This window comes from Oncorhynchus kisutch, linkage group LG13 (assembly GCF_002021735.2).
Source record: "Oncorhynchus kisutch isolate 150728-3 linkage group LG13, Okis_V2, whole genome shotgun sequence".
In the NCBI taxonomy this organism is placed as follows: domain Eukaryota; kingdom Metazoa; phylum Chordata; class Actinopteri; order Salmoniformes; family Salmonidae; genus Oncorhynchus; species Oncorhynchus kisutch.
Genome location: NC_034186.2, coordinates 24362406 through 24386196, shown reverse-complemented (window position 1 = coordinate 24386196; position 23791 = coordinate 24362406). Strand labels below are relative to the sequence as shown.

General features: G+C 42.9%; 1 protein-coding gene across 4 annotated transcripts in view; it reads right to left on the bottom strand.

Moving 5' to 3' along the window:
- Positions 1-1166: 1166 nt before the first annotated feature.
- LOC109902729 (discoidin domain-containing receptor 2) overlaps positions 1167-23791 on the bottom strand; it is a 48951-nt gene continuing 26326 nt past the window's right edge. The window contains exons 3-17 of one of the 4 annotated variants that reach the window (XM_020499331.2): positions 15807-15909; positions 12051-12282; positions 11722-11869; positions 11488-11590; positions 10391-10574; positions 9696-9936; positions 9494-9565; positions 9215-9351; positions 8768-8987; positions 8352-8590; positions 7889-8016; positions 7486-7683; positions 7142-7376; positions 4043-4192; positions 1167-3943 (exon numbers count right to left, since the gene is read on the bottom strand). In XM_020499331.2, the coding sequence (XP_020354920.2) occupies positions 3812-3943; positions 4043-4192; positions 7142-7376; positions 7486-7683; positions 7889-8016; positions 8352-8590; positions 8768-8987; positions 9215-9351; positions 9494-9565; positions 9696-9936; positions 10391-10574; positions 11488-11590; positions 11722-11869; positions 12051-12282; positions 15807-15909 (2522 nt within the window). In that variant the 3' untranslated portion in view covers positions 1167-3811. The remainder of the gene's footprint in view (positions 3944-4042; positions 4193-7141; positions 7377-7485; positions 7684-7888; positions 8017-8351; positions 8591-8767; positions 8988-9214; positions 9352-9493; positions 9566-9695; positions 9937-10390; positions 10575-11487; positions 11591-11721; positions 11870-12050; positions 12283-15806; positions 15910-23791) is intronic. The other 3 variants (XM_020499333.2, XM_020499332.2, XM_031785789.1) reach the window with 3 other exon arrangements.

The window sequence follows — 23791 nt, the reverse complement described above, 5'->3', positions numbered from 1 at the left end:
ACACCAGCCAGAGAATGTGCATGAGCAGGTTCCAGAGGAGGGTGGGGAAAGAGTGCAGGATGCTTTAAGTCAGGTTGGTCATCAATACAGAAGTGATGAGACACCACCACAGTCAACTGGGCTCTCCAATACAGAGCCCTGAGGTCAGAAGAACCCTGAGGTAAGCAGAATAGTAGAGGTGACTCTGGAATCAGCAGTGAGCAACAACAACAAAAATATCCAGGGAAGAGGAGGACAGAACTACTGTCATAGAAACTGTGGTGTTAATATTTTATGAGTGTTGCTATGAAAAGGCAGTTGGTGAAGGGCAGATGGATCCAGTGTCCTCAATGTCTTTACAAAAACTACTATCTCAGGTGATGTATAAAACATTCATGAAATAAGATTACATGACCCAAACAGATGTCTTTATGATTATCTATCTATACACTACATGACCAAAAGAATGTGAACACCTGCTCGTTGAACATCTCATTACAAAATCATGGGCATTAACATGGAGTTGGTCCCCGTTTGCCTCTACTCTTTTGGGAAGGTGTGCTAGAGGGAAAACCTGCAGGAAGGTTTCGCTCCAGGAAAGGGGTTGGTTTCCCTAGCTACCACAGCCACAGCCACAGCCACAAAGTCAAAGTTGCATATATAAAATCAGCTTTTTGGTTAATTTAAGGTCAGGGTTAGGCATAAGGTTAAGGATACGGTTAGGTTTAAAATCACACTTGAAATAAAATAAATAAATTGTAGAAATAGGCGGGGGGGCTCTGGTAACTAGTGACGACGCTAATCTATTTACAGTAACAGCGCTGTCCACTAGTCTAGCGGAGAGAGAGAAAGTTGCAATAAACTTATATATATAAATACAGCAACAATTTGTCCACAAACTGTAGAGTACGACGTTGAAATCAGACTACTGCCCCTTGCTAACACCGCATCATATGGTATGATTGGGCGACATCCTAGCCCCAGCCAATAGCGTTTAGACTACTGTCAGCCCAGATATTGGAAAATAAGAGTAGATTGAGTAGAAAATCCTGTCTTTGTCTGGTTGAGTAGAAAATCCTGTCGAAGTCTGTCACATAGTCATATCCTGAACTTTGTGATTCACATAAACCTATATCCATTGGTCACATGAATGTAGTCTTTATTGTAAATCAAAACAACAGACAATGCATCATTTAGGTGATTTGTTTTATTTCGTCTGTAACAAATTATCTCCATGACAAATCAGACAAAATTCAATGTTTTAGTTGATAAAAAAAAAACATTTGAGTACAAAGATCTTATAAAACTCAACCACAATTGAATTTCCTTGTGCACTGACACACTAATAACCTCTATACAACTTCATTAATATACAATAAGTATGCCCTCATTTGCTTTATAGATGGAAATCTGTAATAATACAATAATAAAGCATTCAAACAAGCTGAAACATTGAGATGCTGTGAACAGGTCCCATTTTGGTCTTAATGATATATATCAATGCATGCCTCATCCATATTACTGACTATCAAACCATTACTATGGACTACAATATATGTACAAATATACTTCCCACAGGGCAATATAACATCAGTTCGTGGTCAGGAGAGAACCTGAAAATGATAAATGAAATACAGAAATAAAACATTAACTGACTTTTAAAATATTTCCTGTATATAGTACGCTTACTTACTTGATCGTGTAGTTCATAATTCCTATTCTTATTGCTCGTGTTTTTTTTTCTATTAATACATTGTTATTGAAAGCCCATTGTTGGGTTTTGAGTTTGCAAGAAAAGCATTTCACTGTGCTTGTGCATGTGACATTAAAACTTGAATAGTGTTTGATTTGGGTCTCAGCCTATAACTGAACAACCTATAAAGATGGCCCATAATGACACCAGAATGTGAATAATAAGGTCCAGGGGCGAAGGTTGCTGAGAAGAAGGAGAAGGCCCCTGAGTAAAGTTGCATCTGTGTGTGATTGTAGGAAGCAGGACATCAAAACTAAGCCTGTAGACCATGAAGACAGGAGACAGGTTGATAACATATTGAAGTCATTTAGGGTTCAAACCTAAAGCTAATGGTGAAAGAATTGCATAATCATAATAGCTACTATAATAACGGTCTTGTTGTACAACAACTGTCCTTGTGTGCAGTTGAGATTGTCTGAAATCATTCTGACTGATTATCATCCTCACCTTAACTCTATTCAGAAACCCTCTAATCACCGTTCAGCTCTCACTCTCTTTCAACAGAGATACATCATAAACAGTTGTCCTGTTCAGAACAACTGTGCATTTTAACACGTTCAATACAACACAATGATAGCTTAGAACATTTGTTGTATCAAGGTAGCAAACACACTAACCATTTAAAAAATCTTTCTCTCTAGAAGCATCGTTTCCTAAAATTCCCTTTCCAAAGACCCATCAGAACTTAGTTAGCACATCCTCTCCCCTCCAGTCTGGATCCTGATTAGCACCATAATCTGCTCAGTATGGACTGAACATGAACCATGCAGTTTATTTACAATCTGTTCAGTATGGACTGAACATGGACCATCAGTAATGCATTTTATTTATAATCTGCTCAGTATGGACTGAACATTGACCAGCACTAATGCAGTTTATTTATAATCTGCTCAGTATGGACTGAACATTGACCAGCACTAATGCAGTTTATTTATAATCTGCTCAGTATGGACTGAACATGGACCAGCACTAATGCAGTTTATTTATAATCTGCTCAGTATGGACTGAACATGGACCATAAGTAATGCAGCAGATCTACGATCTGATTTGGACAGTTATTTGGTCACAAATATGAATGAGAACCAACATTTGTACACCCCACATTCCACAAAGCCTACTGTCATTTTCTGAAACTACTCTCGACTGAGATGTTTAACGAAATACAAAACTGAATCTAGAAAATTGCACAACGTACAACTTTGTACAAATTTTCCCATGCAAAAAGAAGCTGATCAGTACCCAAATATATAAACAGAAAGCAAACTGAAATATAAACAATACATAAATATCAATACAAAATATTACTATTTGAGATTTAACAAGATCTATTGAAGTACATACACACCAATGTCTTTGAGCACTCTTGGTCAAATATCACTGGCAGACAATGTGGCAAAGTGTACTGCCAGAGAGTACTATAGCTGAGATATGGTCGAGTGATGGTTATTGCCTGTTATGAATTTGTTCATCACTTGTAACTCTTTACTCAAAGCCAACAGATTAGATATGTTATATCTATATGACACATTGTCAACAGATTCAAAATGGATGATAGGAAGTCAGGATCATGTAAAGAGTCATATAATGCATTGACTACATTACCATTATCCCTGTTAGCTCTAAGCAAAGTGTACAAAGAAACGATCAGTGACTGAGATGAATAACCTTGCAAAATAAAAATAAAACTTTTAATGTATCAAAATTCTCCAAACTGAACACTGATGGTTTGCTTAATGAAGACATCTGATTTACATTCAGGTAGTCTTCTTAAAGAAAACACAATTGAATTCATAGACGTGGCATTACATTACACTGCATTAAACAAGGTGGAAACGTCATACTTATTTCTAGCACCATTTGGAATAAATGATACATTTTCAAAAGTGCAGAACTTTCATTGCTAGATTTCACTTTTACTTATCTAGCTGAGACAACGGACAGCCATTTGTAATTTTTCTGTGCATCAAAAGTTGAACTGAGTTGACCCTTTGACTTATAGACCGATGCTTAATGTGTTGTTGATGCGTTTCATCCGTCTGTCTGTCTGTGTGTGTGTGTGCTGGCCCAGGGGTTCGGGCCCTAAGCTTGGCTTTCCAGCAGCACTCGGTGAATCTCCTGGAAGGAAGGCCTCTCCTTGGTGTTCCTTCTCCAACAACACAGCATGATCTTATACAAAGAGTCAGGACACAGCACTGGCTGGGGCAGGTAGATCTACAACAGATAGACAAGACAATCAGGTACAATACTGTAGAACATAGGCAGGTACATCTGCAGCAAAAGAGAGTGAGTCAGTTTGAGTGTGTCTCTCACCTGTCGTTTCTGGTCCCTGAAGAACTCCCCAGTGTTCTCTATGACCTGTTCATCAGTCAGCTGGGAGTAAGGCTGCTCCTTACAGAAGGTCAGGGTCTCCCACAGCGTCACCCCAAACGCCCACACGTCACTGGCTGTGGTGAACTTACCCTGGGAGTGAAGAGGCAGAACAACAGACATTAGGCTACATACGTTATTGAGTTTAGATGATTTGTAGGGGCTTATAAAGGGGATAGTTCAACTGATAACCAAAGCCCTCATTCACAGGCCCATTACAGTAAACATACACTGAGTATACCATAGATTAGGAACACCCCCCCCCCCCAGTTGTGTCAAGTTGGCTGGATGTCCTTTGGGTGGTGGACTATTCTTGATACACACAGGAAACTGTTAAGTGTGAAAAACCCAGAAGCGCTGCAGTTCTTGACACAAACCGGTGCACCTGACACCGACTACCATACCCCGTTCAAAAGCACTCAAATCTTTTGTCTTGCCCATTCACCTTCTGAATGTCACACATACACAATCCATGTCTCAATTATCCCAAGGCTTAAAATGTCTTCTTCAACCTGTCTCCTCCCTTCATCTACACTGATTGAAGTGGAAAAAACATTATGAACAGACTATGTTTGATCCCACACTTGGGACTCTGACTCTATTGGTTACACAGACTTTTGGCCTCCCATCCTGTTCTAACCACCACTTGTCGGCTTAGTATTCATGTTACCTGATGAAATTGCTGTACAATATGATCTTGTTGCCATCTAATGCACATTCAAAAGTCATAAATCAGCACTGCAGAGCTCTTCCTGTCCTATGCTGTGCCTTGATTCATGTCTGGAAATGTGCATGTACACCGTGGCCCATCTACTGTTGCTAGCCTCAATTCTGACTTGTGGTCTGTGTTAACCTTTCTGGTTCGAACCTTTTCCGGCAAGACAGATCTTCCAAAGGTGGGGGAGTGGCAATCTTAACCAAGGATCACCTTCAGTGCTCGGTTGTCTCCACAAAGTCTGTCCCCAAACAATTTGATATGCTGGTTTTAAGCATTAAACTTTCAAATAGCTCTTTGTTGACTGTTGCTGGGTGCTATCGTCCTCCATCAGCACCAGCCTGTACCCTACCTGCCCTAAGCTCTCTCCTAGCCCCTTACACTAAGTCTGAATTTGTCCTGCTAGGTGACCTAAACTGGGACATGCTTAAACCACCTGACCAAGTCCTAAAGCAATGGGACTCCCTAAATCTTTCTTTCTTTAATGAGCAAGCGTTCCTTCATGACCTGGCCTCTGTAAATGGGTATAGAATCAGCTTGATCCCCTCTGTTTAAGACACTTGGACCTTCTTTTTTTGGATATTTTCAGCAGTATTATTAACAAAGGATCTCCGAGAGGTCTTTGGCCTGGTTTGCTAACTACCTCTCTCAAAGAGTGCAGTGTATAAAGTCAGAACATCTGCTGTCTCAGCCAGTGGCTCTCACCAAGGGAGTACCACAAGGCTCGATCCTAGGCCCTACGCTCATCTCAATTTACATCAACAACATAGCTCAGGCACTAGGGAGCTCTCTCATCCATTTATATGCAGATGATACAGTCTTATACTCAGCTGACCCTTCCCCGGATTTTGTGTTAAACGCACTACAACAAAGCTTTCTTAGTGTCCAACAAGTGTTGGACACTAGTGTTCTCTTAGTATTCTCTGCCCTTAACCTTGTTCTGAACACCTCTAAAGCAAAGGTCATGTGGTTTGGTAAGAAGAATGCCCCTCTCCCCACCGGTGTGATTACTACCTCTGAGGGTTTAGAGCTTGAGGTAGTCACTTCACACAAGTACTTGGGAATATGGCTAGACAGTGCACTGTCCTTCTGTCAGCACATATCAAAGCTGCAGGCTAAAGTTAAATCTAGACTTGATTTCCTCTATCGTAATCGCTCCTCTTTCACCCCAGCTGTCAAACTAATCCTGATTCAGATGACCATCCTAACTATCCTAACCATGCTAGATTACGGAGACGTAATTTATAAATTGGCAGGTAAGGGTATTCTCGTGAGGATAGATGTTCTTTACCATTCGGCCACCAATGCTCCTTATAGGACACCTCACTGGACTCTATACTCCTCTGTAAACTGGTCATCTCCGTATACCCGTCTCTGTAGACTCACTGGTCGATGCTTATTTATAAAACCCTCTTAGATAGGGGGAGGCCTGAGATATTTACTGCAGCCCTCATCCTTCACATACAACACCCGTTCTGCCAGTCGCATCCCTGGGTCGCTCCTCTTTTCAGTTCGCTGCAGCTAGCGACTGGAACGAGCTGCAACAAACACTCAAACTCGACAGTTTTATCTCAATCTCTTCATTCAAAGACTCAATCATGGACACTCTTACTGACAGTTGTGGCTGCTTTGCGTGATGTATTGTTGTCTCTACCTTCTTGCCCTTGTGCTGTTGTCTGTGCCAAATAATGCTTGTACCATGTTTTGTGCTGCTGCCATGTTGTGCTGCTGCTATGTTGTGCTGCTGCCATGTTGTGTTGCTACCATGTTGTTGTCATGTTGCTACCATACTGTGATGTCATGTGTTGCTGCCATGCTATGTTCTTGTCTTAGGTCTCTTTTCTGTAGTGTTGTGTTGTCTCTTGTCGTGATGTGTGTTTTGTCCTATATATATATATTTTTTAAATCCCAGCCCCCGTCCCTGCAGGAATCTTTTTGCTTTTTGCTAGGCCGTCATTGTAAATAAGAATTTGTTCTTAAATGACTTTCCTAGTTAAATAAAGGTAAAAAGAAAAAGAAAAAGTGAACTAAGGTACAGTGGGGCAAAAAAGTATTTAGTCAGCCACCATAACTTGCAAATAAATAAATTTAAAATCCTACAATGTGATTTTCTGGATTTTTCCCCTAATTTTGTCTGTCATAGTTGAAGTGTACCTATGCTGAAAATTACAGGCCTCTCTCATCTGTTTAAGTGGGAGAACTTGCACAATTGGTGGCTGACTAAATACTTTTTTGCCCCACTGTATCTATTCCATATAAGACCACCAGGGGGCCACCACGTCTCACCAGCTTCTCCCTCCCTCCCCCTCTCCCTCCCTCAGTCCTACCAGCAGTATGCTCTCCCAGGACATCCATCGTATGGGCAGCACGGCCCGACCCTGGATGCGGTAGTAGTCTCCACTGTACAGGTTCCTGCTCATGCCAAAGTCAGCAATCTTGATGGTGTAGTTCTTCCCCACCAGACAGTTCCTCGTGGCCAGGTCTCTGTGGACAAAGTTAAGCGAGGAGAGATACCTCATCCCTGAGGCAATCTGAGTGGCCATGTAGCGCAGGTCACTGTAGCTGGAGCAGAGGAGAGGCAGAGATGGAGAGAGTCAGCACCAGGAGAGGTGAAGAGATATACAGGATTACACACACACCCCTGTCCCAGCCTCCATCCCCTTTTCCCTACCCGACAGTGGTTACGTTGCTGATGAGTGCCATCTGTCCCTCAGGTTCATGGCGGGACAGGAACTGGTTGAGGTCACCGTTCTCCATGTACTCTGTGATCATGCAGAGGGGGTCGCTGCAGATACACACGGCCAGCAGACGGATGATGTTAGGGTCCTTCAGACGTGACATGATCTTAATCTCCTTCAGGAAGTCATTCCTGATTATAACACAGAGGTCAGCGGTTAGAGGTCAGTAGGGAGACTGAGAGCTTTGAATGATAAATAGGAATGAATCCCAAAACACACACATAAAACATGTGCTGAAAAAATCACTCAAAACATGTCTAAGTGGGCAATACATTTGGGAGCAGCAGAGGCAGACATTCACTGTGTTCTCTAATCAGGAGAATGCTTCCCCCTCACCTGGCGTTTTTGTTAGCATCTGCTCTGAGCATCTTAACAGCAACCAGTACTGGCTGGTTGTCACTGATGTTGAAGGAGAAATCCTCATCTATAAACTCCTTCATGCCCTCTGCCTCACACAAGTGGACCTGTAGGGAGACGGAACATGGAGACTCTGATCAACGCACTACATCTAGTGGTCACTAACGATGGTTCTAAAGAGCCTGGAGACTCTGATCAACACACGACATCTAGTGGTCACTAACGATGGTTCTAACGATGGTTCTGTAGAGCCTGGAGACTCTGATCAACACACGACATCTAGTGTTCACTAATGATGGTTCTGAAGAGCCACAAAGGTTGTGCAAGCTTTTTCTTCAGCCTAAATTAATGACACTGATCAATACTGTGCATAAGAAATGAGTTGAATTAATGTAAATCAAACATGGCATTGATTACTATGTAATGTCCAGAGAGCACAAACCTCTCCAAACTGTCCCTCGCCCAGCTTCTCTTTGAAGGTGAGCAGTTTCCTGGGGAACTCTTCCACTGCCACGTCCTTCCCTGACAGCAGGTCCATGGTTAAAGCAGGGACAGCGTACGTGTTGCCCCCGGTTACGCCCTGCAGGTTGACGATGTCTGCCTCGGCATAGTGAGGGACTCCGTCCTGGGCAACTGTTGCAGTGGGAGCCTTGGAGGCTGTCACTGCTGTGCTGGTCAAAACTGATGCCAGAGAAAAGAGTTTAAGGTAGATTCAGCAATATGACATCATCATACACAATGGGGTGACTTCATGCTTACAGAATGAGCAGACATGATAATTTTTCAACCTCCTTAATTCAACTCTCTCATGTCTTTTCTGGTCATTTAAACTCTGCCTTGTGTGTCTGGTCTACTCACCGGCATCCTTGGAGGTGTGGGAGAACTCAGGTAGCATGCGTATGAGTTGTGAGGGTTCCTGGTAGTCAGGGCCCAGGGGGAAGATACGCTCGTAGGTGGAGCTAGATTCCTGCTCACTGGGTGCTGACGATGATGTCGGGTTGTTGTGGCTGTAGGCGAACGTCTCGCTCTGTAGTGACAGACTAGCAGTTAGTTCATCGTCCAGCATCCGCCGCGAGGCCTAGAATAAAGGATGCTGGGGTAAAGAGACACATCTGACCAGCCTCGATTGATCAACCCGTGGTAGGATTTATTTACCCAACTTTTAATAATATTTTAAATTTCCGGATAGTAACAAACAGTCACAATAACTAACGTTCACAATTCAGAGAAATGGAGAATCAAAATGCTTTTTTGACTCAGGAAAAACTCATTTGTATGTATGTGTGACCAGGTGGCATCTCTCACCTTCTCCAGCATCTTCTGCCAGACCTGCCTCCAGAGGATGATGACAATGATGGCGACAAGGATAAGAATGATGGCCACCAGGCAGACAATCAGAATTCTGGTGTTGCTGTCATCTATTTTGTGGGTGGGGTCATCCCCTGGGGAGGGGATAGAGGAAGACATAATTTGAATGGATTACATAATTAAAGCAGGAAATGCTTTGCATGAAATGCATTGCTCACGGGTGGGAGTGTGTGTTACAGCTTGTGTTTGTGTGATGCATGTGGAGTGGGCACTGACCTGGTTGAGTGCTAGTGGGGGGGCTGCTGCCGGTCTTGGGGGGTGCCAGGGTAGTGTTGTACATGGCTGTGTCTGGAAGAGCAGAGACAGACGTGAATCACAACAAAGAACAGATAATAGTTTACTGTTCATATTGAAAGGGGTGTTCTCTATACATGAGTTGGAGGTTATCTGAGGTGTGTGTACCGGTACACATGTTTACCTGACTGGAAGGTGATTTCGCTAAACATCATCCAGGCTTCAGCAAAGTAGAACTGGCACTTGATTGCGCTGGCCATATGATTGGCCATAGAGATGGTGACGAAGCGGGCGCTGAGATTGACGTCATCCACCACGGGACTAAAGGAAAGGGGCGTGGCCTCCCAGTCAGCCTCAGAACGGAAGTAACACACCACCTGGCGGAATGCCTTGACATGCTTCATGAACATGTTGTTACAGTGCACCTAGAAACAGAGAAAGAGAGAGACAGAAAGAGAGAGGGGAGAGCAAGAGGGGTATATGTTGTTACAGTGAAACAGGTTATTACAGTCAACCTGCAGGAAAAATGTTTTAGGGCGATGGAAATAGGGTCAAGCTGAAAGATTTGGAAATGCAATGCCTGTTATTTGGGAGGTGGTGTACACTTGAAATACCAGGTGGAGTAGCAAGAAATGGGACTCCCGAGTGGCGCAGCGGTCTAAGGCACTGCATCTCAATGCTAGAGGCGTCACTACAGACCCTGGTTCGATTCACAACAGGCACAATTGGCCCAGTGTCGTCTGGTTTAGGGTTTGGCTGGGGTAGGCCGTCATTGTAAATAAGAATTTGTTATTAACTGACTTACCTAGTTAAATAAATAAATAAATAAAGGTTTAAAAAAAGAGGTTGTCTGCCTCCCCCCAATCCTTTCACACACACCTTCATGGTGGTGAAATTGCGAGTGCGGTCAAACTCGAACATGATCTCCACATATCCATTGGGAAAGCTCTCATTAGTCCATCCCACGTAGTCGTAACCAGGCCACACATTGTAGACGTGGCTGTGGGTGAAGTCATCTAATCCACACATTCCATCAGTCAGCTGGCCTAGCCCCTCTGTCATACTGGGGATGGAGAGAGGAGATGAAGATAGAGCTCAGTGTTGGAGTATTTTGAGGTAGTCAAAATACAAAGTAAAAATCTCTAGAAAACTTTGTTTCTGTGGTGAACAAGAGAGTCTGTGGCTGAACTATCCTTTTAAGGAGACCTGGCGACATGTAAACAACTACTTGACAACCTTGCTTCCCTCCACCCACCACTAGGTGGTAGCATCATATTATCCACCACCCTCAATATCTCATCTTGGCTGTGGTATCAAAACAGCCATTTTCTCTTCTTGGACTACTTTAACAGACTCAAACTCAGACAGCGAGAGGAGAAAGAAAGAGAGAGAGGGAAAGAGACTTCCTGACTACTATAGCAGAGACAAACTGATGGCAGTGTCATGGAGGATATTGTTCAGCACACAGTGACTCAAACACTAACACAGAACGGAAGGATACCCAAATAGTCATTTATGCTCCCAAGAAGTCAGGTTTAATTCCAAAAACACTTAATCAAACTCTCCCACGCGTTCATGGATCAGAAGCCATCCGTGGGTGTAATTGTTTGTGTGTGTGTGTGTTCCTAACACTCCATTGCATAACTGCACAGAGAAAAATGACGTGTGTGTGTGTGTGTGTGTGCGTGGCATAACCACAGTGATCCATGCCACGGTCTACATCCTGCCAGAACTATGGCAACCAGGCAACAACAGGGCCAGTGTGGAACCAAGGCTCAGAGGTTGGTGAAGGAAAGACAAAAGGAGGAGGAGGAATAACAGAGAATGAGGTTGGATGAACCGAGAGAGGAGGGATATATTGAGAGGCGGAATGAGAAGGAGGAAAAAATAAGGACAAGGAGATGAAGGAAAAGAGAAAAGAGGAGCAGCAAGATGACGAGGGAGGACGAGAAGGAAAAGGAGTTATGCACACCCACCTGTAGATGACGGCTCCATCATACACCGAGTCATTGAGGTGGACAGGCTGGCCCTCCAGACTCATCTGTTCTCCTGCTGGGGCGTTGTAGGACACCAGACCATCTGACATAGAGAGAGACTGCATTAGCCCACTGAGCTAAAGCCTAGGCAGCGAGTTTGCCCAACTCTGTCTACCTATGGCTCAGAGTAGGGAGCTCCTCCTCCTATCCCTTTCTCCTCTCCATCTGTCTTACCAAGCCACTCACAGCCGTAGAGCTCTACCCTCATGCAGACGTTCATGGAGTGGTCTGAGACGGGCATGAACCTCACGAAGCGGGCGATGATCGGAGGCTCCAGGTCCTTCAGCACAATGTCATATGCATTCCTGTTTCCCTCTATCACCTACAGCCATGAATCAATCAACCAATTAGCCTAAATAATAAGAAATAAATCACACATTCCAGTTCCCCTTAACCACCGGAGAGTGACGTCACAAATCACCAAAATTACCATTATCAATGTATGAAATTTTTTATATTCCTGTCCTCCTTGTCAATCATTAATCATGTAAATCAATAATCACCTGTTTGCCCTGTCTGTTCCTCCAGGAAATCCAGCGGCTGCTGTCACGGCTATATTTAATCTTGTACATCTGGGCGAACTCGTTGCCGATGCCCCCTGCGTGGCGGCCCTGGGTGCCCACCAGGGTGATGAAGTGGAGGGAACGCAGGTCTATCTGGAGGAACTCCTTTAGACTGTCTGGTTCAACCGTTATCTCTGGACACCACGCACCATCACCCTCCTCAAAGTCTAACCTGAGGGTGGGAGATAAAGGGGTGGAGAGGATGGGACAGAGAGGAGGGGGTGGAGAGGGTGGGAGATAAAGGGGTGGAGAGGATGGGACAGAGAGGAAGGGGTGAAGAGGGTGGGAGATAAAGGGGTGGAGAGGATGGGACAGAGAGGAAGGGGTGAAGAGGGTGGGAGATAAAGGGGTGGAGAGGATGGGACAGAGAGGAAGGGGTGAAGAGGGTGGGAGAGAGAGGAGGGGGTGGAGAGGGGAGGAGAGAGGACAGGAGAGGGAGAGAGCAGGAATAAAAAGGAGAGTAGAGAGAAAGGGAGGCGGTGAACACAGATAGAGAGAAAGGGAACAGAGAGAGAGAGAGATGGAGGGAAAGGGAAGAGAAAAGGGAGAGAGAGGTCAGTGGAAATTGTGGTGGGTGGATGTCAGTTCATACAGTCTGTTAAACAAACACATTTGTCGTAAATTAATGTGAAAGTGTTCATGTAAGGTTGAGCTGGCAGGGGAGAGGGGAGGCTAGCCAGAATAAAACTATGCTGTCCAGAACAGAACCTAGATTACATCAGCCACCCATTCTCCAACAAGCACACATGCACACGCAATCACTCTCTCTCTGTTTCTTATTTTTCTCTCTCGCTCTTTCCAGGCTTAACCATGTGTTTTTTTTACACACAGGGAGCAGAAACTGATACCCAGTAAACTGAAAACACACACACACAATCTTGAAAACTGTTTGTGAGTGTATATGAATGTGCATGAGTGTTTGTGTGTGTAGTTGTGGGAGAGCCTGCATGTGTCCAGTCCACAATCGAAATTGAGAGGTATTTATGGATGTATATGTGTGTTTGTGTGTGTCATTGGCGGCCGGTGCCACTTAAGATGAGGGAGGATGATAATTGTTGTTATGAGCATGGCCTTATTTCTATTACAGCATAATGGATGACTGTCATTCATATTCCATTCACCCAGATCAATGTAACATCAATAGGTTTAGGCTATTACATGATACTCTAATTCTGTCAGGATCGATCAGAGTTGAACCATTTCCCGCGTGTAGCCAATGCTTCACGTGGTATGGTTAGAAATTCAACAACCATTACAACCTTAGCTTAAACTGAGATTTTTGTGGTCTCTACTCAAACCTTTGCCCCCTTAGCTGACTGAGGTATGCACGGTCTGAAGAGGATTTCTTCAGGAGGGGTTTTTATTCGTAACAGTAGAAAAGTGCTGTTCTATGACACCAGATCATGTCTGTGCTCACGGGGCAGGCCAATGACTTAGTTAAACTTTAAAGGGAATACAATTATCTTTCATTGAAGGTTTAACATCACCTTACATCATTTCACAAATAGTTTCATCTTTCCTCTTTCATTTTATCCAAGAATTAGATGCAAACCATAATTGAGAAAAGTACATATACAGAGATATAATCATGTGTGTTTCCTGTCCTCTCTGAGGTCACCAAATGAAACACACTCGTCATACCCATCCCTTAAGTGTCCACGGACCATTCCCACAAGTGGACATTTTTGTATCAAATCCTCATTTTGGGGATTTATGAGTTTGCCATGTGAAATCCTTTGTTCTCTCTGTGTCTCTTTCTGCATGGCCAGGGGGAGGGAGTCTCCTCCAGGAATTTACAACCTGAGATAACAGAACCTGGGTGTAGGAGAGAGAGAGGGGCCACTAGCTAAACCCAAAAAGGGCCACGTCATGACACCATCATGAGGTTGCTACAACCTAGCCTATGAATGAAACTTTACAATGTAGCTGGGTGCACAGGTAGAGAGTAATCAAGGTGACAGACAGTGACACATTCAATACCGCCTTGCACACTCTTGCCTGCATCTAGACGATTTTGGGAGTAATCATTAGTCCAACAGTTGAAAATATGAATTTCTATTGGACAAATTCAGGTATTTTTTTTATCCCTGCGTCTTTCCGTTAGCTTCCGTTTAAGAAACGTTTTCAACAGAATCGGCGTAGAGTTCACTTTCATAGCAGTCACATAAAACAGCATGATCACTTTGCTTGTAATATATATATATATACAGTGGGCAAAAAAGTATTTAGTCAGCATAATTTGCAAATAAATTCATTAAAAATCCTACAATGTGATTTTCTGGATTTTGTTTTCTCATTTTGTCTGTCATAGTTGAAGTGTACCTATGATGAAAATTACAGGCCTCTCTCATCTTTTTAAGTGGGAGAACTTGCACAATTGGTGGCTGACTAAATACTTTTTTGCCCCACTGTATATATAATTCCTTTCCACAACCATCTATGTGCTCTCCTCTCACCTTGTCTCTTTGCTTGTGGACTTGTGCACAACACATCAGTTGTCTGTAACCAGGCAAAAAAATACCTTTCCAACGAAACCCTCATATCATGACCGCTACACAAATCCTACATCGTTGTCACATCATAGTAAGCATAGCTACTAGAACTAACTCATTAGTAAACCCACTACAATCATGCAGTACAGTGTACTGTCAGAAAGCAGATTAGCAGTTACACCGGCCCGGTGGCAATGAATTAATAAAACCAAAAGCTTACCTTGACTTAGAAGAGTTCCCGTGTTGGATAGCCATTGCCTGCTAGCTAACATAGCATACCTCTCTTTTTGAGCCAGGTGTTTGAGTAGGCTAAACTAGCTAGCTGCATATGCTAGCTAAATGAAAGTTTAAAAAAATACAACCAAATATAGTTTAGCGCTCTCTCTCTCTCTCTCTTGCTTCTCCTTCATTTAGGAATAAATGACTTTGTTCAAAATTGTTAAACTATTGTCTTCCTCTCTCTTTGAGTCAACTACTCACCACATTTTATGCACTGCACTGCAGTGCTAGCTAGCTTTAGTTGATGCTTTCAGCAATAGATTCATTATCTGATCTTTTGATTGGATGGACAGCATGTCAGTTCATGCAGCAAGAGCTCTGATAGGTTGGAGGACGTCCTCTGGAAGTTGACATAATTACTGTGCAAGTCTATAGAAAGGGGTGAGAACCATGAGCCTCGTAGGTTTTATATTGAGGTCAATGTACCTAGAGGAAGACAGAAGCTCTTGGCGGCAGGGTAGCCTAGTGGTTAGAGCGTTGGACTAGTAACCGAAAGGTTGCAAGTTCAAACCCCCGAGCTGACAAGGTACAAATCTGTCGTTCTGCCCCTGAACAGGCAGTTAACCCACTGTTCCTAGGCCGTCATTGAAAATAAGAATTTGTTCTTAACTGACTTGCCTAGTTAAATAAAGGTAAAAAAAATTTAAAAAAATTAAATAAAAAGCTAGCTGTCCACCGGCTACACCATGGTGTTACCCTACAGAGTGCTGTTGAGGATACTGTAGACCTTCAATGCAAAACAGTGTGTTTTAATCAGTTATTTGGTGATGTGAATATATTTAGCATAGTCTTATCTAAAAAGGATAACTTTAATGTTTCACTATTTTATTTTTATGAAATTCACTGAGGAGGATGGTACTCCCCTTCCTCCTCTGAGGAGCCTCCACTGTGGGTGTGTGTCCGCGCACATGTGTGTATACAGTACCTGCCGTATCTAGCAGCTGTAGACTCAGACCACTGACTGGAGGCAGAGATGTCTTCATCCTGAATTTGTCCTCCGGACATCCCCAGAGGGTACCGGCACACACCTACAACACAACTCAGCTTTTAGTACAAGCATGCATGTGCGCACCCATGCAAATCCACACATATATGCAAAGCATATACAGTTGAAGTCGGAAGTTTACATACACCTTAGCCAAACACATTTAAACTCAGATGTTCACAAATCCTGACATGTTATCCAAGTAATAATTCACTGTCTTAGGTCAGTTAGGATCACCACTTTATTTTAAGAATGTGGAATGTCAGAATAATAGTAGAGAGAATAATTTATTTCAGCTTTTATTTCTTTCATCACATTCCCAGTGGGTTCAGAAGCTTACACTCAATTAGTATTTGGTAGCATTGTCTTTAAATTGTTTAACTTGGGTCAAATGTTTCGGGTAGCCTTCCACAAGCTTCCCACAATAAGTTGGGTGAATTTTGGCACATTCCTCCTGACAGAGCTGGTGTAACTGAGTCAGGTTTGTAGGCCTCCTTGCTTGCATATGCTTTTTTAGTTCTGCCCACAAATTTTCTATGGGATTGAGGTCAGGGCTTTGTGATGGCCACTCCAATAACTTGACTTGGTTGTCCTCATGCCATTTTGCCACAACTTTGGAAGTATGCTTGGGGTCATTGTCCATTTGAAAGACCCATTTGCGACCAAGATTTAACTTCCCGACTGATGTCTTGAGATGTTGCTTCAATATATCCACATAATTTTCCTTTCCTATTGACGCCATCTATTTTGTGAAGAGCACCAGTCCCTCCTGCAGCAAAGCACCGCCACAACTTGATGCTGCCACACCCATCCTTCACGGTTGGGATGGTGTTCTTCGGCTTGCAAGACTCCTCCTTTTTCCTCCAAACATAACGATGGTCATTACGGCCAAACAGTTCTATTTTTGCTTCATCAGACCAGAGGACATTTCTCCAAAAAGTACAATGTTTGTCCCCATGTGCAGTTGATAACCAGTCTGGCTTTTTTTATGGCGGTTTTGGAGTAGTAGCTTCTTCCTTGCTGAGCGGTCTTTGAGGTTATGTCGATATAGGACTTGTTTTACTATGGACATAGATACTTTTGTACCCGTTTCCTCAAGCATCTTCACAAGGTCCTTTGCTATTGTTCTGGGATTTATTGGCACTTTTCGCACCAAGGTACATTCATCTCTAGGAGACAGAACGCGTCGCCTTCCTGAGCTGTATGACAGCTGCGTGGTCCCATGGTGTTTATACTTGCGTATTATTGTTTGTACAGATGAACGTGGTACCTTCAGGCGCTTGGCAATTGCTCCCAAGGATGAACCAGACATGTGGAGGTCTTCAATTCTTTTTCTGAGGTCTTGGCTGATTTCTTTTGATTTTCCCATGATGTCAAGCAAAGAGGCACTGAGTTTGAAGGTAGGCCTTGAAATACATCCACAGGTACACCTCCAATTGATTCAAATGATGTCAATCAGAAGCTTATAAAGCCATGTCATTGTTTTCTGGAATTTTCCAATCTGTTTAAAGGCAAGGCACAGTCAACTTATTGTATGTAAAGCTCTGACCCACTGGAATTGTGATCAAGTGAATTATACGCAAAATAATTTGTCTGTAAACAATTTTTGGAAAAATTACTTGTGTCGTGCACAAAGTAGATGTCCTAACCTACTTGCCAAAACTATAGATTGTTAACAAGAAACTTGTGGAGTGGTTGAAAAATGAATTTCAATGACTCCAACCTAAGTGTATGTAAACTTCCGACTTCATCTGTAAGCCAGGAATCATCTACTATATTCAGCTGCGGGGCAATTTCTTTGGTCGGGGTGGCAGAACATAATTACAAATAATTTGTTGACTGCAAATTGACCGCAAGAAGCCCAAACAGATATAATATTTGATTAAAACATATTCATTTCAAACCTTGCTTACATTTGTATATGATCACGTCTCTATTATGCATGGAAATACTTGGGAACAGATTCCCCAAATGAAAATCACTTGGAGCTAATTTCCTGGTATTTTTACAGTTTATGTCCAACAATGAAAATGTAACCCCCCAAAAAAACTTTCTTTGGGGAGCCAAATAAAACCACACACAACCGAATTCGGCCCGCAGGTTGGGATCCCTAATATAGGCAATAGCTCAAGAAATATTCAGGTCTGGACCACTTCCGCTACACCAAGTTGTGTGGTAGTAACTTTTACAGGCTGACTACACTGCTCGAAGTGCGTGCGCGAGCGTTGCAAAATACATGTAGAAATCTATATTATTCAATTATTGCACCCACACTGCTCGGGCGCGCCAAAGAGCGTCTGTGTTGCCAAGGGCTTAAAGAGAAGTCAGTTCTGTTTGTGACGCAGATCGTGCTGCAAGTCCTGCCTCTCCCATCTCCTCATTGGTTTATAGAAGCAGGTACCCACGTGCCATCTCCTCATTGGTTATACCCACGTGGGTGACTGAAAGACGAACGAGGTCGTGGCGGTAATGCACCTAATTTATGAAAATTGCCAATCTCAATATAAAGTCAAAAGAAGAAAAAGCCTAGGAGGAGAGATGACTAGAAATGATTCGGATGACCATTTTATGTGTGGATTAATTGTCGGAGTAGAGGACCTTGTGTATTTCAGGTAAAATAACAACTCAATGTTTATATCCCAGGACAAATTATCTAGTGACAGCAAGCTAGCTAAATTTGACAAATTAGCTAGCAACTGCAAGCTAGCTAGCTAAATTGCAATAAATGTTTAATGCTTTTCGACATGTCCCCAAATTAATGTAATTGGTTAAGAGTTTGTTTTGATATTTTAATCTGCGTGTCGTGATCGCGTTTGGTGTGGGGGGGGGGCAAGATTACATATATGCACGATGGCGCACGGGCGCTGCCGGTTTGGGTTCTGTGTTACTGGTGGGAGTGCGGATCTCTCAGACAAACCCATAGTCTGTATTGACCAGGCTTATCTGTCTAATCACAGACATACACCCGCCTACTACTTTCTTCTACAATAAAAAAACGTTTATGTTTTGTCTTGCCTATTCACCGTCTGAATGGCACACATACACAGTCTGTGTCTCAATTGTCTGAAGGTTTTATAATCCTTTTTTAACCTGCCTCCTCCCCTTCATATACACTGATTCAAGTGGATTTAACAAGTGGCATCAGTAAGGGATCATAGCTTTCACCTGGTCAGTCTCATGAAAAGATCAGGGGTTCTTAATGTTTTGTATACTCAGTGTAGATGGTATCTATTCACTTTTACAAGCCTGAAATAGAATATCCTTTACTTTTGTTGCTGTTTCTAAGAGTAAAAATAAAAGGTGATTTTCCATCAATATAATCCCAGCAGGGCTGAGTGTATATTGAGTATTTATTGAGGTTTATGGTTTATAATCACTGCTTCAACTGTCTTCTCTACTCAGTAGAAAACTGATGTTAACAATTAACTTGAATACAACCCAACCAATGTCTTAGATGATTATGCAGAACATTTCAGCAAACTGTATTGATGTCCTGTTTGAGTGTGAGTGTGTGGGTGTACAGTGTGAGTGTGTGGGTGTGTGGGTGTACAGTGTGAGTGTACAGTGTGAGTGTACAGTGTGTACGCACAGGGTTGACTGGTCAGTAGGAGAGGCAGAGGAAATGCAAGGGGACACTTGGTGAGAGAGAGAGTGTTTCTGTAGTGTACAGTATGATGGATGGTCACAGGGAGTAGAGGAGGTGGTGCAGGCCAGGGGGACTCTCCCTTCAGCATGGCCCCTCAGCTCAGCTCTGTCTGAGACACAGGAAAGTCTTTGTGAAACTGCCAGAAACAGCACATAGAACACACAACGCTCAAGGCCCTTTCTGTCCTCCCTCGCTTTTTTATCCTTCCTTTCTGTCCTCCCTCTCTCTTACAAATATTAGCTTAAAAGTCAAGATGGGGAAACCTTGAAGAGTTCATCCTGGCAGTGATGGTGAGATTCAATTCAGAAAGAGATCAGTCCCAAAACAAAAAATTATTCCTGATGTGAGACTGCCTTTTTTCTCCTCTGCAGATCCCTGATCCTCCCTTCCATCCTCCCCCTTTCTTTATCTTCCCCTGACCTCCTCCATCCCTCCCCTCCGTCATGCCCCAACAGACATCAGCCATAATCATCACACACTTCTCATATTTCCAGTCTATTAGTGGTAATCTTGGTAATATAATTGCAATCAAATGTGATAACATCTGTAATTGTATTTGGAAACATTTAATTGGCTCTCCAGGCAGTTCAGATACTCGATCCTGGCACCCCAGGTTTGGGAAACCCTTCCATAAGTGAGAAAAACATCCATAACAATTTTACTGCAGTTTACTCACCTCTGGTAAAATAATGTTTCAAATAAAATCACGCTGCAGATTATAGTATATTTGATAATTTTTCACAGATCTGTGCTCTTTTGCGTGTTGAAAATATTTCCCTAATGGGTGGTGGAGGTTGGGCTAGTTGACCATGGTATTTCACCACTGGTCTGAGTGAACGAAGAGAAACATGAGTCCATTCACATACAGGTGTCCACTGCAAACAGAGGCAGGGAGAAAGAGAACCAGAGAGAGAAAGAGAGAAATAGGGGAAGACGAGTCCTGAATTTGCAGGCATTGATAGTTTATTGATTTCAGACTAGAGTAACTGAAAAATCACTTTATTTACACGTCTTATTACTTAATATTGCGTGAATGAAGCTCATGATATTATTGTCACTGCAGGACACAAATACAACAGAATGAAACTCTGAACAACAACATTATCTGCGATTCACTTGTTGAAAATAAGTAAACGGATCCATAATAAATATAATGTTCCATCAACTACAGCCAGACAGATCCAAATGCTCAGCCCACAGACAAAGGAGGAGAAGGCAGAGAAAGTGTTTGATATTTCCTGGGATATAGTTGGTGAAAATAAGAGTCATTACCAGTGGCTAAGTCAGACTCCATCCTAAACTAAAGCATGCATATATATATATATCAGTGGGGAGAACAACTATTTGATACACTGCCGATTTTGCAGGTTTTCCTACTTATAAAGCATGTAGAGGTCTGTAATTTTTATCATAGGTACACTTCAACTGTGAGAGACAGAATCTAAAAACAAAAATCCAGAAAATCACATTGTATGATTTTTAAGTAATTAATTTGCATTTAATTGCATGACATAAGTATTTGATACATCAGAAAAGCAGAACTTAATATTTGTTATAGAAACCTTTGTTTGCAATTACAGAGATCATACGTTTCCTGTAGTTCTTGACCAGGTTTGCACATACTGCAGCATGGATTTTTGGCCCACTCCTCCATACAGACCTTCTCCAGATCCTTCAGGTTTCGACGGCTGCCGCTGGGCAATACGGACTTTCAGCTCCCTCCAAAGATTTTCTATTGGGTTCAGGTCTGGAGACTGGCTAGGCCACTCCAGGACCTTGAGATGCTTCAGCATACACACACCGATCCAGCTCCAAGTGGCTTCTTTCCCTCTCTCACCACTTATTTTTTTTCTATGTGCCCTGGCCAGTGAAAGGCAGGCTTGTTCCATCGTGTTTGCTGTCTAACCACAGGCTCCAGGCTCTGATATTATAGTAAATTTAGTTTGTGACCGTCTCGCGTAAACTCTCATAACCTTTCTATTGTTTTAATATGAGAGCAATATCGCAGAGGCTCAAGATAGGCTAAAACAACTGGATGACCTGACCTTGGTGGGAGTTGAAGATATATTGTGTGTGTGTATGTGTGTGCGCGTGTGTGTGTGTGTGTGTGTGTGTGTGTGTGTGTGTATGTGTGTGTATGTGTGTGTGTGTGTGTGTGTGTGTGTGCATGCAGAGGATCCAGCTATCCCACTGGAGTCTGTGGTTAATGCATTCCAGACATTCTGACAGCAGGAATGTACATGGAAAGGGGCTTGCCATGTGTATTTGCTGGGATTGTTGTTCACCACTTAGAAGTGGTGGAGTGCAGAGTACCAATGGATCGGTACATGGCCAAAGTTACTTTAAATTCATTCAACAAAATGTTCTAAATCCCAAATATGCCCCATTGTGGGACAATCATTTTGAAGACAAGTGAGACAAATCATCATTATTTCCATATTTCAAATCCTCTAGACTAGACAAAGACTTCCTAAATGCAAGAGAATGGATGAGGGAATTGTGTGTCTGTCCAATATATATCTTTAAGTCCTTTGTCACTCAACAAATTTGCTATGAGTCTTGTTGACTCCAGCACAGGTCTTACTGTGTCTAACTACCATTCTGTTGCATGGATGAAGAAAAATACATATCAGAATGCAGAAAATTTGCATGACTGCATTTAGTAGCACTGAGAGGCAAGGTGATGCCAACTTTCCCCTTTTTAAAATCCTTGAACAGTGCTGTTATACCATCTCTGTCTTTTCTATTTACACTCTGAGTGGGCGACAAGCTTTTCGCTGTAGACTGGGAGCCATATAGAGACTCTGGAATAAGGCTTTAGTAGAGATAGATGGAGGAGAAATAGAGAGGGACTATAAGGCTGGAGTAGAGATGGAGCAAGAGAGAAACTGTATAACGCTGGACTATACATTGAGTAATAGAGATAGGTGAAAGCTGGACACTGTCAAGATGATCCACTGCTGTATATCTGGTAAACCAGATCAGAGACTTCTATCAACTGTCATAACGAGATGTAGAGAGGCCTGAAAACAACCACAGCACCCACCACTGCCCTGTCCCTTTGGAGAGAACACCCTCTTCTTAAAACCTACTCTCTCGCTCAGCCTGCCATTATAGCAACATGCTAGTCTTAAAGATCAGCCACATTGTAGGCTGTAAAATACACACATGAATAGAGAGAAGGGCGTGTCAAGTGTGTGTGTCACTCCATTGAAAAATATGTTAAAGTTGTTATGTATGATCATGAAAGTCCACGAAAACGAATGGTCATTTCGCTGCACCAAGCTACAGATAAATACAAGTTTACAGCATATGAAACATAGCCTTTGTTTACTTTTAGGCGCCCCAGACGAGTTAGTGAAAAATGTTCTGGTGTGTTTGTAGTTTGCCTTGAGCAGGATGTAATTAAACAGCAATGTTAATGTGGAGGACTGACTGTACAATTATCTCCCTCAGAGTATAGACTGCCACGCCACAGCTGTAAAAGACCTCAAAGCACACACGCACGTGCAGACGCGCAAGCTCTCGTGTGCACACACACACACACTCCTAGGTCTATTGCTTGAACCTGTGCCCTGCTCTTTTATACAATTCTAAACTTATATTTAATGAAAGCAGCTCTATGATGTTGTGACACATACTACAGTCCAAGGTGATTGCATTTCTCAGGACTTGATGATGGCTGTTGCCAAGGTGTTAGTGCTCCATCTCGGCACACCAAATGTTACCACTGGGTTTCCTAGTAAAATATAATTGGTCGTCTCATTTACATCACACTTTCCCTCAGAGACCCCTCAGAGACCCATGGACAACAGAACAGTGGAGAGACCCATGGACAACAGAACAGTGGAGAGACCCATGGACAACAGAACAGTGGAGAGACCCATGGACAACAGAACAGTGAAGAGACCCATGGACAACAGAACAGTGAAGAGACCCATGGACAACAGAACAGTGGAGAGACCCATGGACAACAGAACAGTGAAGAGACCCATGGACAACAGAACAGTGAAGAGACCCATGGACAACAGAACAGTGAAGAGACCCATGGACAACAGAACAGTGGAGAGACCCATGGACAACAGAACAGTGAAGAGACCCATGGACAACAGAACAGTGAAGAGACCCATGGACAACAGAACAGTGAAGAGACCCATGGACAACAGAACAGTGAAGAGACCCATGGACAACAGAACAGTGAAGAGACCCATGGACAACAGAACAGTGGAGAGACCCATGGACAGCAGAACAGTGGAGACCCATGGACAACAGAACAGTG